The sequence below is a fragment of the Rhinolophus sinicus genome, chromosome 8 (assembly GCF_057876585.1).
Source record: "Rhinolophus sinicus isolate RSI-liver-muscle chromosome 8, RSI-T2T, whole genome shotgun sequence".
Classification (NCBI taxonomy): Eukaryota; Metazoa; Chordata; class Mammalia; order Chiroptera; family Rhinolophidae; genus Rhinolophus; species Rhinolophus sinicus.
In genome coordinates, this window is record NC_142508.1 from 6,914,366 (window position 1) to 6,932,482 (window position 18,117).

Here is an 18,117-nt window from a genome sequence, read left to right on the forward strand (position 1 = left end):
TCACCTGTCAGATGCTGATGAGGACCAGGGAGGGACCCCTCCAACCGGTGAGGGCCCCGGGGGTGGGGGCCGAGGGGCCGTGGCAGCCTCAGGAGCTTTTTTGCCTCCGGGACGGAAAGCACTTTTCTGGGGATTGGGATGCTCAGTGTCCGAAAAGGCTGCCTGGCAACAGGATACTAAGCTCTTTATCTGGGGAGCGTTGGCGCAAATGGAGCTGCAAGTGAATGGCTGCAAGTTTCTTTCCACTAAAATCTGTGACTGTTCCCACCGAGCGAAGGAGGGAAGGACTCGAAGGCGTGCGCGTGAAGGATTCACGCGGCCAGAGAGAGACCCGCGCAGCACGAGGAGCCGGGAGAAGGGCTCGGGGAAACGTGGGAAGGCGGCCAGGTGGAAGGAGGGTGGCCGGGGAGGTGCTGCTCGGCCGCCCGCCTCCTCGTGCTGCCTCCTGGCCCACGTGAGGGGCACAGCCCAGGCCCGAACTGGCAGCGCTCGTTCCGAGCACGCGCAGTTCGCACGCCCCGCGGGCTCGCGGAAGGAGGCGGGGCCGCGTCGCGCGCCGGCTACTTAAACCCCGCGCGCGCCAGCCGCGCGCCGGTCCAGGCGCCTCAGCCGAGCGCCGAGCGGCCGATGCCGTCGCTTCCGCACCCTGCGCTCGGCCGCTCGTGGCTCCCCGTGTCGTTCTGTAAGTGCGACCGCTGCCGGGCGCGTCGTCCGCGTCCTCGGCGCGCGGGCCCGGGGACGGGGCGGGGATCGCGGGGAGGGGGCGACCGCCGCTCGCTCCTCCAGTGCCCGGATGGTGACGGACGCGCAGGGAGAGGGCGGAGGGAGCGCCCCTCGGCGGCGCGCCCCGAGCGCCTCGGGAACCCGCGGGGCTCCGGCCTCTCGCGTCCCCCGTCTTCCTCCTCGCGGCGCGACGGGCGGAGCCGTTGCCGGGGCAGGGACGCCGGGGGCCGCCGGGCGCCCCGTGGTCCTCCGGGAAGCACAGCACTAAAGAGGCCACATGGGGTGGTTATGTCGCGCGCTGTTGACTTGGAGAGGACACGTGCTAATGTGGCATTTTTATTTTTGTAGTGCAGAGGCCAGTTATCCGATATGGAGCATGTCTTTACCCCGTTGGAGCCCCTGCTTCCCACTGGTACTGTATTTCTCTCCACGTTTTACGGCGTCAGTGACGGGCCCCTCCCCAGAGCCCTCAGGAGGTTAAAATTATTCTGGAGTCTGGACCCTGATTACTTTCCAGTCTGTCTCTGAGGTTCTAGCTCTGCGCCCTTAAGGCGTTTTTTTTTTTCCGTTTTTTTTTTTTTTTTTTTTTTTTACTATCTTGCATCTTTTTCCTTATCTGGGGGGAAAAAAAAAAAAAAAAAAAGCAACACGAGAATAAATAGCAGCCCCTTGCCAAACAGAGTTGTTAGGACTCAATGACTTGATACATTGTGTGTTTTCCACTTGGAGAGGGTTGAGGGCTGCTTGTAGTGTGAGCTGTTAGGTCTCTTAACAGCTGTGAATTAGTGTCTAACACGTTGGAGACCAGAGGTTTAAGGACCAGTCCTTATTGCCTGTCTGTTGTGCCCAAGATTAGCCAATACAAGATCAGTGAGTGGCCGTGTACAATGTTTTAACGATACGAGGCTCACTTAAGGATGTTTGTTACTTGCAAGTTTCAGGTGATTGTAATTCACATGGAACTAGATGGAAGGGGTGGGTTTTTTTATGAGGCTAATTGTCAGCATTCTCACGTGTAGTAATTGGTGTGGTAATTTTGTAATATTAAATATATACTTTTTAATTTAACAGTTATTGTGTTTCTGTTTTGTAGAACCCCTAGTGTATCAATTCCATAAATTCAAACAGAGTGCATGATTTTTGGATGTTTAAATTTGTTTTTTGTAAACATGAATTCATGGGTTTGGTTTAAGGTATTGAATTTGCTAGCGTTAGGGGACTCTTCCTCCTCGCTCTCTACTCATTCACTCTACTCAGTTGTTGACATAACACCTTTGTGTCTTACAGCTGAAGGCAACAGTGATAGGACTAGAACCTGAACCCAGATATATTTGACTTGGTTAAGAGGTTGGGTGTTTCTTACTTTAAACAGATTTTCAAGAGTTAACAAAAAGCATTGGCAAACATAAACATTTTGCAAATTAAATTTCATAGTTCTCAGGTATCCAATGGTAGCCAGACCAACAGCATTTCCAAGAGTAAACAGTGGATCCAGGTGTCCTGTTGACTTGCAGATTCCTTACTGAAACCTGCGCACTTTACTGACTGAAGGTGTCTAGTGTTTTCTAAGTTGAAAGACATATATCATAGTGAATGCTACATGGTAAAGATGGGATTGAGGAAACAATCTCTGGGTTTCAATTCTATCATTTCCACTTACTAGTTATTGGACTTTGTACAGTGGTCCCTCGGTATCTGAAGGGTATTTGTTCCAGGATCCCCACAGACACTGAAATCCAAGGGTCCCATACATAAAATGGTGTAATATTTGCATATAACCTACGCAACACTCCCCTATACTTAAAATCGTCTCTGGACTAATGATATCTAATACAAGGGAACTGCAATGTAAATAGTTGTTATACTGCATTGTTTAGGGAATGACAAGAAAAAAACTCAGTATGTGGTCAGTACAGACACAAGCATTGTAGGCTTGTCACGCAGGGTGTCATGCGGGGTCTCTGCTCCCGCTCCCCGCATAAGAACGCAGGACATGGTGAGGCCAAAAAGGAACACCCACGGAGCCATAGATAGGGGAGTCATACCACTATAGTCTCGCTGGCGGCTGGGTTGGAGACACAGGAAGCAGGAGCCACACGATCCACAACCCGCTGTCCACTTGTCGCTGCCAAACAACCTCACTTGCTAACTGCAATCTGCTTCTCTGCAATCTGCAATCCATATTCCGCCACGCCACCATCTTCTTGCTAGCCCCCATTTTCTGCTAGCGTAGCCACAGCAGTTGTATTAGTGGCCAATGCTTCATTGGTTACAGCTGACGGCCAACTAGCCACAGCTGATGGCCATTGACTTATTCCCTGAGCCAGCACCCTTCCACGTGAGGGCGAGAGCCTGGAAACCACTCCTGGATCTGTCCCCCAAGGCCCAACTACGTCGTACACATCTGCAACTTCTTTTTTCCCTGAATAGTTTCGATCCGCAGTTGGTTGAATCTGCAGATGCGATACCAGACCCGACTGTGTTTTGGTTTCTTCATCTGTAAAATGGGAATACTTGGCAGGCTTATTGTGAGTATGAATGAGTTGCATTACTTACAAAGCACTTAGCATCGATAGCAATACGCTATTACATCAGCAGTAAGATTAAGGGGGAAAGAGAAAGGCAGTTGGGTGTCAGGGTTAATGCTGAGATGGAGGTTTGGAGCAACAGACTGTGGAACAGACAGAGGCAGTTCTGTTTTTATCAAAGGCTTTTTGGAGAAGGCCTTGATTCCTTAAGCCAGATGTCTGTACACTCTGCCCTGCAGCAGGGCACGTAGGGGCCCTGTACGAACTGTGAGATCGTGGACTAAGCACAGATCCACCCACACAGATCCCAGGGTGCCTTTGGGGGTTCTGTGTGACTTAGTGATTCTCATCTTGCCTCCCTCTTACAGGTAAGAGGATGTAGATTCCTGTCTCATCTCAAGCATTGGCCTGGAAACAAGGGCCCCAGCAAGTGTATGGTTGATTCTAGATACATAAGAGAGATTGAAACACAACAATGGATTAGGAGGGACCAGTGCAGTGCCTCGCCCTTTATACTAAGTCAGTAAACAGTTGAGGTTAACTTTACATTAGAGGACGTCCCTTCATCAAACAGACATTTAACACCTAGCAGAGAAGTAGTTTTTCTGTTAATGACTCCTGTGAATTTAATTTGTAGGCATGATTTACCTGGAATGCTTTCTCAGATTTGGTGTGGTGGGCAATCCAACAATTAAGCTAGTAAACCAACTGCCAGATGGACCACAGTGCTTCTCTTTTCTGAGATGATCACTAGCTCAGAGAAAGATTTTTTTAATATATCTTTGTTTTTCTGTAACTAAAGTAAGTGCTTGTTATTTAAAGAAAAACAACCATCTAACTTACAATGTGAAAGTTTCCTATAATCGCTCTTGTAGAAATAACCATTATTAACAGTTGGCATATGTTCTAAATATTAACATATATGTGTGTGTGTGTGTATATATATATGTATCCTAGCATATTATTAGTCTGGTTTTAAAAAAACGAATTAATATTATAAATTGTTTTGTAAATTTCTCTTCTGGGGCTGTAAGTGAAAATATATACATATTTTTTACTATCAACATTGTATGTGCTCTTTGTTCATTTTTTTTCCAAACAAAATGTTTTAAAGTATCCCACTTACCAGAGACGATCATTCTAAAACTGTGTTTTTCTAATTTGTGCGTTTATATAAATGAACAAGATAGGACCTGTTTTATGCCCTTTTCAGCAACTCTTTTCACTTAGTACTTTGTTATGGTTCATAGGTATAGATATCCCAAGTTTTGTTTTTTAGTAGTCACTGTAGACTCAAGTGAATTAGTCTTACTTAATAGCTATTTAGGTTATTCCTAGTTTCCGTTGTTACAATCTATAATGCATATCTTTGATGATAATTTTGCATATTTACGTATTTCAGTAGGATAAGTATCTAGAAATGGAATTGATGGACCAAAGGGAATGTTTGCATTTCCGTTATCAAGTGGACTAACACTTAGCTAGTTGGTGTCCTTTGATACCAGGTGGTGTGGGAGATGCAACAGTGAAAGATGTGATCCCTTCTATCCAGGAATTTACAGTCTTGTTACGGAGGTTATTTTAAAATTTTTATAACAGTACATAGACATTATAAAAACTTAGAAGATATAAACAAAAATAATAAATATACCATATTCCAGCCTTTCAGAGAGTGCCACTGTTATCTCCAGGTATGCATGTGTATACATGTGTGTATTTATATTTATATTCCTCCAGATATTTACTGTGCATAAATATAGTTAGATATTTTAAAACCGAAGTGAGAACACACTGTTGAGTTTCTTTTTCACTGTATAGTACACTTTTTCCATATCAAATTTCATCGTGTCACATACCATCCATATCTAAATTTTCCCGTTTTTCCAAACATAATTTTTTCAGGGACATGTTCCAGAATAGGACCACCGGTGCTTTCTGTTCAGTCTTTTGAAATCTATCACCATTATCCTTCCCATTCTAAATTCCCCTTAACATTGAATATTGACATATTAAATAAAGCTTTTATACATCATTATTAATTGGATCTGATAGAATAAAAAATACAGCAATTTGATATGAAACATTACTTCAAACATCTTTAATAAGCTCTCAAAGTCCTATTTTATTTTCCCCACATAATTTGATCATTACAATTAAGTTTTATGCTAGAAAGCCTTTTATCTATCACTCTACATTTCTTTGCAAAAAGATTATGTTTAAATTTTATAAAGATTCCTGTGACCATCATGCTCTTGGGACTTATTTCATCTGAATTGAATTACCATTGTTGAGGTTTATTCTGAATTTAATTACCATGTTAAGTATTATTAATATACACTTGATCAAGTGAACATAATTCCGTTGCAAATTTTTATAACTAACATTTACATAACCCTGTATGCTGGGCAAAGTTCTGGTGTTTTAAACAGGGTAAAGCCTGTAAAAGGGTTTTAGAACTAGACGACCTAGATTTGAGTTTTAGCTTCCTTTTTCACTAATTATGTGGCCTTGGGCATGTCATTTAATTTCTAAGAGCCTTAATTTCTTTATGTAAAATAAGAATGTATCCAAACATGAAGTTCTCGGGCAAAATTTAAGATAATGTAAAGTCTAAAAAGCAAGTTTAAGAAATACAGTCCTATGCAAATATAAAGTACTTTCCAGTAGATGAACTATATTATACTCGTTAGTAAATTTTGAAATCCCTACATTCATTTTTCTAATGAATTTGCAAAGGAGATAGCTACTTATTTTAGTAAATGTGTTCAGTCCAGATAAGTGAAAGAGTATTTAGGCAAGTCTAGCAGAAATATTCTTTTTTCCTTGAATTCTGTATTTTTCTTCCATGCTTGTTGAACTTTGTGATTTATAGATGCATGAAATTACTAATAGTGGACTTAGTTTTTTGATACCTCATGGTTAAGTGGTAATGAATATGGGCATATCCTGTTCAGAATAGTATTCATACCATCTCTTACATTTCTGGAATTTAATCTCCATTGAAAATGCCTGATTAAGTTCACAGAAGGCATAATAAAACCTGCAGATGGGTATTAGCATTCCCCAATTTACCAATGGGTAACATGGGAATCCCTCAGTATTCGGTGCCTGGAGTTCTGACTCCTAGTGGTGAATATACTGGCCATGTATGTAAGTCGTCCTCCGTACTTTGCAGCAACAGACAGACCTCTCAAGAACCCTTAGTGGTGACATTCATTTGTATCAAACATAGCCCTGAAATATTAACTCCCTCCTTTAATCTCTACTCAGAAAATCATAGAAAGAATGACTAGGGGTAGATTTGAGTCACTTACATTTTTTTAAATTAAATATTAAAAGTGCTCCAATATATAATAATAATACGGTGACATTTCTTGGTCACATCTCCTGACCAATTAAGCATTCTTGCTAGAAACGTCTGGTTTGGTTTCTTCTCTAGATCTGTGTCGTCCAATCCAACAGCCACTAGCTATGTGTGGCTTGTGAGCCCTTGAAATATGGCTGGGGTGGCTGAGGAACTGAATTTGTAATTTCAGTGTAAAAACCAAAACTGTCCTGTTACTGGAAAAAAATTTAAGTCTTTGGAACAGTGTATTAGTGTACTAGGGCTGCTCTAACAAAGTCCCACTGACTAGGTGGCTTAAACAATAGAAGTTTGTTTTCTCACAATTCTCAGGCTACAAGTCCAATGTCAAGGTGTGGGCAGGTTTGGTTTCTTCTGAGGTCTCTCTCCTGGACTTGCAGATGACTGCATTCTTGTTGTGTCCTCACTGTTGCCCTTTAGTGTGTTTGCTGTGTTCTAATCTCCTGTTCTTATAAGCACACAAGATACACTGGATTAGGCCCATCTATATGGCTTCATTTTACCTTAATTATCTCTTTAAAGGTCCTATCTCAAATATAGTCACATTCTGAAGTACTGGAGGTTAGGACTTCAACATAGGAATTTGGGGGGGACACCATTCAGCCAAAAACAAATTAGGTGTGTCAGTTTACTTCTCAGCTGTAAATTTTTCTTAAGTAGACTTGGTCCATTTTTAGAATTCTCATGATTACCAAATAAAGGAGGGTTTAATGACCCTCCAATGGATTACATCCAGTATAGCAATCAAAAAAAGTCCATTGCAGTCTTATATATAAGTTGTTTTATACATATTTACAAAATTTTCTTTGTGCATTCAACACTTCCTGAGTGTCTGTTATGGGCCACACCCCAGGAGATAATGTAGAAAAATAAAGAATTGACAAACTTCACTGTGAAAGAGTTCAGTCCACAGCAGGCTGTTTAATACAATAGAAAGATAATTTCGTATGTAATTTAAAATTTCTCAGTGACCTCATTAAACAGGTAAAAGAAGTGAACTTCATTTTAGTTATATATTTTGTTTAAACCAATATCTAAAATGTCAAAATTTCAACATGTAATCAGAATAAACATTAATGCAGTAGTTGACACATTTTTGTACTAAATCTTCAAACTCCAGTATGCAGTTTACACTTTGAGCATATCTCAATTCAGATGCTAAATTTTCATTAGAAATACTTGATCTATATGTAGTGATAATTTATTATATATTTTGATTATTCATACCAGCAGAGAGCAACTCATAGACTCAGTTTTGGAATGAGCTTGATACACAGGAAATAGAATATTCCTTTTCTAAGGAAAAGCATTTTGGACACAGATATTGGAGATAGAACTGGGTTTTCTGACTGTATTTTTCCTAATATCAATGTGGCTTTTTCTTTGTTACTTAAAGTACCATGCCTACTTTGAAACTTGGAAAACTTGCGGTGGGTTTTTTGTAGGTTTTTTTAAGAAATTTTTATCTCTGGATGGCAAAGAAACCTCTGACCAAAGCTGCTGCTTAAGGATTCTGATATTTTTGTAATTTAGGGCAGGTAAGATATCCAGGCAACAAAGGAGTGGATTTTTTAGTTATTCCTGCTGAGTTTCAAGCTTTGATCCATTTCCTTTACTCCCCTGCCACTTTCTAAACTTAGGAATGCATCCGAGGTAGCCCTCAAGTATCTTGAGTGTTCATGGGAAATTTACTGCTTTGAGCATTTATACTGTTTTTGGTGAACCACTCAAAATAGTTAGGATCCTTCCTTCTCATTCTCATCATTTATTTTGAACTTATTATGACTTGCTGCCATGACTACACTTTGTATGTTTGACGTAGCTTAACTTCTTGTATCTTACTTGATTTTCATATTTGCCATAATTTTTGTTCTTTTAATTTAGAGTCATTATATTTGATGGTGAATGTTTGGTTTACCCTTATTGATAATGGCCACATTGTTTCTTTGGCCTTGAGTAATGTTATTTACTGTACTAGCCATCTTTCCACATCATCTAGAGAACCAATTATCTGTTTTACGGTATTAAGTCTCTGTAGCACCCCCTTCACCTTTCCATATTAGCATTTTAATGGCTACATACTTTTAGAAACTAAAGCTTCTAAAGTGAGTTTAAAAGGAATCTTAATTCCTTTTTTAAAAATCTTATAAATTGATACTTTATAGCATTATCAGAAATAATGGTATTCCTTTAGATGAAACTATTGAAAATACCACATGAGGCTGTGGGAGCAGTTTCAATACAATGCTAAAATGTTACGGTTGATCACACCAAAAAAAAAAAAAAAAAAGATCTGTGTGTTTTGATACATTAACACCAGATGTCTTTTGAGGTTTCTAGGAAAATGAGGTGTGTTTGTGCATTAACTCCCCATCAAATGATTTTTATTATCTTTTTTCGTTGGTTAAATCCATCAGAAAGAGTTATTCTTTGTAGGTGGCAAACAGATGCTCAAACAAATGGGTTTCATCCTGAGAGTATTTCTGTGTCTTTACCACACTATTGTGTTTGAAGGTATTCATTTATCACAGTGGAATAGTTTCTTTTGTTTTTATGACTTCCAGAGAATTTAAGCTTTTGATTTACTTGTAGGTCATATGTAAGGCTGTGGCTTCTGGCCCAGTTGCTGCTGTTTATTTTTCTCTTTTAAGGTAGGAAAACAGCTCTTGGAGGTTCTTCCTAATCTCAGTAAAATTACTGATAGTGGTGAATCCCATGCATGGGGAGGGAACCTTGGAACTCCTTAGTGTTCTCAGGGCAGGTATGTCTTCTTAGCTCTCTGAGCTGGCTACCTAGCGTTTGTGCTTGACCATGTTCAGGTAGTGCCACTGACCTACAGAAGGACATCGCGGTTGCTTCCAAAATTTGGCACTTATGAACAAAACTGCTGTAAACATCGTGTGCAGAGTTTTGTGTGCACATACGTTTTCATCTCCCTTGGGCAAAGACCAAGGAGTGTTGTCGCTAGATGATATGGTAAGAGTATGTTTAGTTTTGTAGGAAATCACTCAACTGTCTTCCAACATAGCCGTACCATTTTGCACCCTCCCCAGCAATGTATGGGAGTTCCGATTCTCCCTATCCTCACCAGCATTTGGTGTTGTCAGAGTGGTAGATTTGGGCCATCCTAGTAGGTGTGGAGTGGTACCTGGGGAAGGGTTGTTTCCGTTAGCATTTCCCTGATGACCTAGGATGGGGAGCATCTTCTCATGTGCTTACTTGCCACCTGTATGTCTTTGGTGAGGTGTTTGTTAAGGCCTTTGGCTCATTTTATAATTGGGTTGTTTGTTTTCTTACTGTTAAGTTTTAAGGGTTCTTTGTATAGTTTGAAAATCAGATGTATCTTTTGCAAATATTTATTCTCAGCCTGTGGCTTGTCTTCTCATTCTTTTGATACTGTCTTTTGCAGTGCAGAAGTTTTAAATTTTAATGACAGGTTTATCAATTATTTCTTAAACAGATTGTGCCTTTGGTGTTTTATCTAAAAAGACTTCATCATACTCAAGGTTACCTGGGTTTACTCCTATGTTATCTTCTAGGAATTTTAGTTTTCCATTTTGCATTTGGGTTTGTGATTCATTTTGAGTTCATTGTTGTGAAGAGTATAAGGTTTGTGTCTAAATTTATTATTTTTTGCATGTATATGTACAGTTTTTACAGCACCATTTGTTGAAGAGATTATCTTTGCTCCTTTGTCCAAGATCATTTGACTATATTTATGAAAGTATTTCTGGGCTCTCTATTATTTTCCATTGGTGTATTTGTCTAATCTTTCACCAATCAATCACACTGGGAAAGCTTTGAGTTTCTTACCATTAAATATGTTTGCTGTAGGTATTTTGTAGATGGTCTTCATCACATTGAGAAAGTTCCTCTTTATTCTAGTATCCTGAAAGTTTTTATAATGGGTGTTGGATTTTTTTCAAATGCTTTTCTGCGTATAGTCATATAATCATCTTTTTCTTTTTCTTTTTTTTCTAAACTACAGCTGTTGATGTGGTGGATTGCATTGATTTTCTATTCTTAACTCAGTCTTGCATACTTGAAATAAATGCCACTTGGTCATTGTTTATAAATCTTTGTATACGTTTTTTGGGGGGTTCAATTTGCTAGTATTTTGTTGAGGATTTTTATATCTATGTTCATGAGGGAGACTGCTTGTAGATTCCTTTTTTTTGTGTGTGTAATGTTTTTGTCTGGTTTTGGTATGAGGGTAATGCTGACTCATAGAATGAGTTAGGAAGAATTCCCTCTGCTTTTGCCTTCTGAAAGAGATTGTAGAGCACTGGTATAATTTTGTCCTTAAATGTTTAGTAAAATTCACCAGTCAACCCATTTGGGTCTCATGCTTTCTGTTTTGGAAGGTTACTAATTATTCATTCAATTTCTTTAATAGATGTAACTATTCAGATTATCTGTTTCTTCTTGTATGGGTTTTGGTAGATTGTCTTTCAAGGAATTGGTCCATTTCATCTAGGTTATCAAATTTGTGGGCATAAGTTGTTTATAGTATTCTTTTACTGTCCTTTTCATTTCCATGGGATCTATAGTGATGACCCTTCTTTCATTTCTGTGTTTTCCATTATTTTAAATTGTAGCATCTGCAGGATATTGATAATCCCGAACAGGAAGGTTTGGATAAATCATCAGAGGACATAGACAGTGCTTCAGGATTCTAAAAACCGGGAAAATGGAGCCTCACATACCCATCTCTGCAGTTATAAATTTCTTTGTACGATGCTCTAAGCCCTTGCAGCATTGGTATTACCTAGGGACTTCTAAGAAATGAAGATTCTCAGGCCCCACTTTAAAGTAACTGACAGAATAAGAATCTGTATTTGAACAAAAATCGTAGGCGAGTCTTACGCTCCTTAAAGTTTGAGGAGCAGAAACATATCAGATTCCTTTTGAAAATAATTAAAAGAAACTAACAGAAATCTCTGTCACATTTAAGGATCACATTTCTCATTCTCCAAAACTTCCTTTAAGCCAGCAGCATATGGTGGTTTTTCTTTTGAGCTTTATTGTTGTCCTGGGATTGCACAGTGTATAATGCAGGCAGCACACGTACCCGGTGGCGAGGATGGCTCACCTGAGTGTGACAGGCCGGTGCCTTTCTCTGCACCAGCAGTATCTTGAAGCGCATGTCCCTTTGCTGTCAGTCTGTGTGCTTTTCAAAATGTCTGCATCTGATTCTGATATTCTGTCAATATAGTTAGGAAGTCACTTGAAGCTTTTCTCATACAGTTTTCTTTTGATGTTGTTAATACTTGTAATTACTTTTTTAATCTCTGCACAGGAAGCATACACATATTTTTTTAGCCTGTATAACATTTTTTATTCACTGAGCCAACATTTGAGTGCCTTCTACGCATGTGGCATCATGTTAAATCCACGCAATGGAAATACATGGTCCAAGCCTCTGGAGGTCATAGACTAATAGGGTAAATGGATAAGAAAATCAGAAATTAGAGTGTCGTGTGATAAGAGACATTATAGGGGAAACTCTGGGCACTAAGTGGATCACTTAGGAAGGATTTGGGGACTCAGTGACGACTCCTGGAAAGAATATATAAGCTGGAAAATCTTAAGTGTTTTCACATTTAAAAAATAGTTGTAATTAACACTGCCTGAGATAGATGTATATCTTAGCCACATCTGGTTATATGTTGAATGAAAAATTCTGGAGGCGGAATTATAGGATCAAAGACCTGAGCCGCTACGATTCCTAGTACGTGTTACTGGATGGCTTTCCAGAAAGGTTGTGCCAAGTAATATGTCCCAGAGCAGACAGTAAAGTGCCCCTTTCAATGTGCCTTTGCCGACAACTCATACTCTGCCATTCTTGACAGGAATAACTCATGGATTGTAGCTGTCCTTGCTCCCCTCCTCCCATCTCCTATGAGTTTTCTTTACGCCTGTTAGAACCAACCATAATCTACATTGGGAAATTGTCCAGGACTTGGAAATGAGGAAAGAGATTACGGGGTGTCCTGTCAACAGAATGCTGGGCTCCTCTAGTGGACCCTCCAGGACTATATGCAGTGTTACACCTTTTACTCTCTTGATTAAGCTGTTTGGCAATTCTGTAGGGGGTAGAAGTTGACTGATAGTCGTACAAATGATTCTTATCCATAATAATGCAAACATTTTTTTGTCCCGTAGAGGTACAATTAATTTCTACTCTGAAGAAGAGATATCCAGATATTTTATTGCCCTCTAGTGGAGATTTCTAAGCTTGCTTTCAGTTTATGGTACTGTTAGTGCTTCAGTAATTTTTTCCTGGTGCCACTAGGCCAAAAGAAACCCCTACGAGTTCCTTTTATTGAGGAGTTAAGTTCAAACAACTTACTAGTAGTTTCTACATCATCCCTGTTCGTTCACTGACTCACCCTGAGGGCTTGCTTGGTGCTCACTCTGCGGACCCTTCTTGTAATAGATTTACCATTTTTGTATCTGTTAGCAAATTCATTTAGCAATCCTGTTTACCTGCATTCATTCACAGTTGTACTGATGCCCTCATTAATTGCATTGAATACTGTCGCTGGCATTTTTTTTTTTTTTTCATTTTATATGTGCATGAAGTCACATTTTAAAACTTGATGAAAACTATGCTTTAGCAACAGTTAAATTCTTATTCTGTTATTTTAAAAGGTAAGCAGATGGTTGTACATTTCTTTGAACTCAGTTTCTTTAGCTGGAAATGATCTGTCACAGATGTGAGAATTAAAAGTGAAAATGCATCTGGAAAAACAGCCTAAAACCTTGTAGGAGGACGTGCAGGGAACGGGCAGGGACACACACATACCTCACGCCACACACTGCACATTCTCCTTGTTAAATGGTGTTTATTGGGGGAAAACATACACGCAGAGAAGGAGCAGCGCATGCAGGATGCCCCAGGCTCTCATCCGGCAGAGAAGGCACGTGGTCTGGGCACAGCTGGGCTGGGATGTGCCTTGGAAATGGCTCCAAAGGAGGAATTTTACTCCATAATGTTCCACATGTTTGCTGGAACTTCTAGGTTCCTCTGTCAGACCGGAAACTTCGGGAACTTCGGTTGTTAGAGGTTTGGGCCTTTGTTCCTTGGCAGCTCTTCTCAGCCTGTTCTTTCACTGTTGACTTTGACCTGCTGAGAAAGCTCCTGGAAGAGCACATCCGGAAATGGGAAGGGAGGGAAGTGAAAGGAGCCTCCAAGGCTGTCTTGGTTTGCATTTCCTCACTTGTTTTCTAAAACCGTGAAATAGATGTTGGAGTCAAGAACGTTACTTTTAGGCATCAATTCTATGATTCTATGTATTTTAATTTCTGTTCGCTTCATCTCCATGTGCTAAGTGTTACCTTTCAACTGTAAAAAATTACTTTCCCTTCCAGAACCAGAGTGGTGCTGTCAGTTCTGAAGACGTTCCCCTCTCCCAAATTTAAAAATGATAACAAACTGGGAAATAGAATAGGATGCATTTGGAAGTAATGAGTTATCAAGGGTTGGAGAGTAAAAGAAGCTGGTATATGTGTGATAGAATTGAGAGGCTGGGGACATTGGCGTAGAACCTCAGGAACAGAGCAGCACTGGGGTGAAATGGGATGATAAGAGGAATTTCTAGGTGGCTAGTGCCTGAGACTGTTAAGTAGTTCCAGTACCAGACTAGCACGGAAGTGGGAAGTGTGGTGGAAACGTCCTACGCTTTTTGTTCAAAACTGTAAAATAGTTGACTTCTTTAATCTCCGCTGTCTCTTTCTCAATCCAAACTACTGTTATCGTACGAACAACTGGTTTTAGAAGGTTCTCATTGCCAGTTACCAGCTCACCTGAATTACTGTTACCTATCTCAGTGGGTCTGTTAGGATATGCCCACAATAATTCCTGTGGATTAAAAGAGCTCATGTGAAGGGAGCCCCTGTGCTCATCCTGAGGCCGCTCAGGAAACTAGTGATTCAGCCCAGGTGTGCATTGGACCTGCGATGTCTTGTACCTGTGAAAGGATTATGCATACCGCTGTATTGTCTACCTGAAACCAATCATAAAGTCACCCTTTCTGTTACTGTTAGGAGATGAGTGATTCTTTCCACTTGCCAGGCAAGAACAATACTTGAGATGAAATCTGACATTACACTTTTGCCCTTGAACTGTGTTTTGAAGTGTAAATGGCTTATGTTTAGTCAATCCTCTTGTTATAAAGTCGAGTCATTTTTCTGGCATCTAAGAGCTAGAGCTGCTGGTGCAGCTATTAAGAGATGCATAAGAACCACTCAGTTGAGACAATAATGCTTTAAAGATCGTTGAATTCTGTGAGGAAGTTTCTGCTCACTTGTACCCTGCTGTGAACCCCGTGTGAGCTGCATAAAGTGTACTTACTCATTTTGATCTACTGCTGTTTGCATCATCAGCATGAAAGTGATTATTACGGATAATTGCAGAGAGCTTACTGTATGCAGGGCGTTATTCCTCGAGTTTTACGTGTATTACCTTGTTTATTCTCACAGCCACTCTTACGAGGAGTCTATTGTACTCCCATTTTAGAGATGGGAATACTGAGGTACAGAGGGGTTGACTGTCTTGCCCAAGGTCGCACACCTAATAAGTGACAGAGTCACGGTTTAGATCAGGGGTGTCCAAACTGCAGCCCGCGGGCCAACTGCCGCCCATGATCCATTGTTAATTGGCCCGCAGCAAATTCCAAAAATATGTTTAGTTTACTTAAATAAACCAGGTGAGGTAATACGTACTTCACCTCGAGTGAGTGGCCCGGCTGTTTGTGTATTTTACCGCATATGGCCCTTGGTGAAAAACGTTGAAAAAAGTCTGGACACCCCTGATTCAGATCTAGGCAGTTTGGCTGCCAAGCCTGATAAGGTGGTTTTGTATGTGTGCAAAGCCGTTTGCCTGATGTAGCTTTATTTCCTTTGAAGGCCTTTCCAACCCCTGTATTTCTTCTCTCTGGGATCTCTTTAAACGTGGTCAGTGAGACCACCTCTGTATATCAGTAAGGAATGCATTTGAGTAAAAGTAATGGGAAAACTCATCTCACAGTAGGTTAAGCAATCAGGAGCTGTTTTTCTTCAATGGTAAGAGGCCTGCAGGCAGGAGGCTGTGGGCTGGTGCGGCTGCTGAATTGTAGGAAAGGGGCCGCGGGGTCTGTTTTGTGCTCCCCCGTCCTTGCTGTGCTAGCTGCGGGCTTCGTCTTGTCTCATGGAGGCAAAATGGTGATTGTGCCTCCAGGCTCAAAGATGCATTCCCAGCAAAAAGAAGAGAAAGGGATGCAGGAACTTAAAATTGGACAGCCAGCCTGGTTCATCCTTTCGTATCAGAAAAGAAAAAGCTTTTCCGGAAGATGCACGTAAATGACTTTTTTTCAATGTCATTTTTGCCCAAACGAGCTCATGTGGCCGTTCCTAGAAACCCGGTGCATGGGGTCCTGGGGTCGTGCCTGGTTTAGACCAGTCACAGGAAGACTTCCTGGAACTCTAGCCCAGTGCCGGCTCGGGTGTGGAGTGACTGTCACCTTACCTGTAGTCAGTGTCCACATGCTCTAGTCCTGGCAGGAGTTTCCAGGATACAGGAGTCATCTTTCGTCTCAGACCAAGTGGCTCACTTCCCGCTTCAAGGCCTTTTTACAATCCTCCTGGGAGTCCAGTTTCCTGGGACCTGGCAGTTTACCGTGCTCCTTGCTTTCTGCCCGTTCCGCAGCGTCGTGTGTGAGAGTCCTGGCGAATTCCAGTCTAGTGACGAGGCCGTGACAGGCTTGTCTGGTGCTATCTGTTGTTCCAAGGATAATCTACCTTCAGATCTTTAAACCACCCCCTGCCTGAGCTGCTTGTCAGGATGTCTGTTTAGCCTGCGTTGATGCTTCCTAATGCAGTGCTTTTGTTCATTGTGTTCCTGGCCACTGGGGAGGAACCCTAAGTGTAGGGCAGTTAGGGGGTCCGATTCTGTGCCCAAGCATAGGAAAATGACAGCGGCATGCCACCAATGCTTAGCCAATCGCAGCCACGTAGATACTGGCTCAATGAATGATCAGGTAAACTGAGCAAGCAACAAGGCAGAGAAAGGGGTCCCCCCACCCCTGCAGGGGCAGAGACCCTGTCACCGCTATCAGTGGGCCGTGTTAGCAGGTTCAGCAAATAAGAAATGTTTAGCAAGCATTGTGTGGGACATCGCTACACTGACAATGATTTGTTATTTATCTGAAATTCAAATTTACATTAAAAATTGCTTGGCCACCCGACAGCACATAGACTCCTCACCGAGTCAGTGACCCCACGTCACAGATACCCAGAATGTGGTTGTAGGGGCTAGGGAGTAATTTTAGTTTTGATCCTCATGTTTACAGTAGTGTTTGGTTTCTTTTGATGTTTCTGAGTTTGCTGTTTGTGTCTAAGTAAAAGGATGTCTAGTTCTAAAGTTCAGGAGAGACGAGGGACTTGAGGTCAAAATAGGTCAAGATCACGAGGCCGTGTCACTGCCCGACGGTCCTGTGGATTGATCTGTACCCGGGTCCAAACTTGGGGAAGGCGATGACGTGACCTCTTATTCACGTCTGTGTCTCCTGTGCTAAGTGTCCTGCCGCCTCTCTTCTGTCGCCTTCATCTTTCCAAGTCTGTCACTGCCTTGCTACTTTGGAAGACAGCAGTCAGTTATTTTACAGAATGCCCAGCAGTGTGCCCTCGTCCGATGTGTTCCCCCCATTAGGTGGCGGTGATGCGTTTTTTGTCAAGCACGCTGCAGCCATGACATGCCTGTCTCAGTGCCCGTACTGGGCCCAGGACGCCAGTGCCTTCTTACTGGGGCGGGTCACCTTGTTCACCCTTGAGTAAGGCGACTTCTCCCAGCGTTTTCTACTGTAAAGTTACTGGTTTTCCCTTTGCAATTATAGTAATAAATATCTTCAGGTAGAGACTTTGAAATTCTGCAAATATCCTCTTTCTCTTTAAAGGTTGGTTCGCTATTTTTGTGTCTATTGGTGAGTTTTGTCTGCAGTAGCTACTCCTGTGGTGTTTTAATGGTGATTTCTATTTCCCTTGTCCCTTTTATGTGTATTAATTGGGATTATTCTCTTGTAAGAAAGAGCTGCCCCTTGTCCATTTATTCATTTGTTCATAATTTATTTCTATCCATATGAATCCATGGGTATTTTATTTTATGGATTATAATCCGACACTATTGTTTATTTTGTTGCCCAAATTGTTCTAGCTTTGACCATTGAGAGTTCAGAGTGGTTCCTGGCCCTTTTGACATGTTCCCAAACTTCTGGAGCATTCTTAATTTCTGTTACCACAACATGCTCTAGGCTCATGGAGTGTTGTCCCCGCCCCAGCCCTGGTATCAGCACTTCAAAGAGCCTGGACTCCTTTTATTAGAGGAGGGTATTCAGAGGCCAAGGTCTCAGGGCTGCCTCTGCTCTTACCCTGTCCTGTCACTGCCCCCTCCGGGGAGAGAGCAGCAGCGTGTGTGCACTGAGTCACTCGTGCATTCACACAGCGCTCTGTGCGTCTTAAAACACC

At 41.6% G+C, this 18,117-nt stretch overlaps 1 protein-coding gene across 6 annotated transcripts in view; it reads left to right on the top strand.

Moving 5' to 3' along the window:
- The first annotated feature begins 412 nt into the window (after positions 1-412).
- TPK1 (thiamin pyrophosphokinase 1) overlaps positions 413-18,117 on the top strand; it is a 258,145-nt gene continuing 240,440 nt past the window's right edge. Inside the window, exons 1-2 of one of the 6 annotated variants that reach the window (XM_074315231.2) lie at positions 530-682; positions 1,072-1,135. In XM_074315231.2, coding sequence (XP_074171332.2) covers positions 1,093-1,135 — 43 coding nt within the window. In that variant the 5' untranslated portion in view covers positions 530-682; positions 1,072-1,092. Of the gene's footprint in view, positions 683-1,071; positions 1,136-18,117 lie in introns of all 6 variants that reach the window. The other 5 variants (XM_074315232.2, XM_074315230.2, XM_074315234.2 and 2 more) reach the window with 5 other exon arrangements.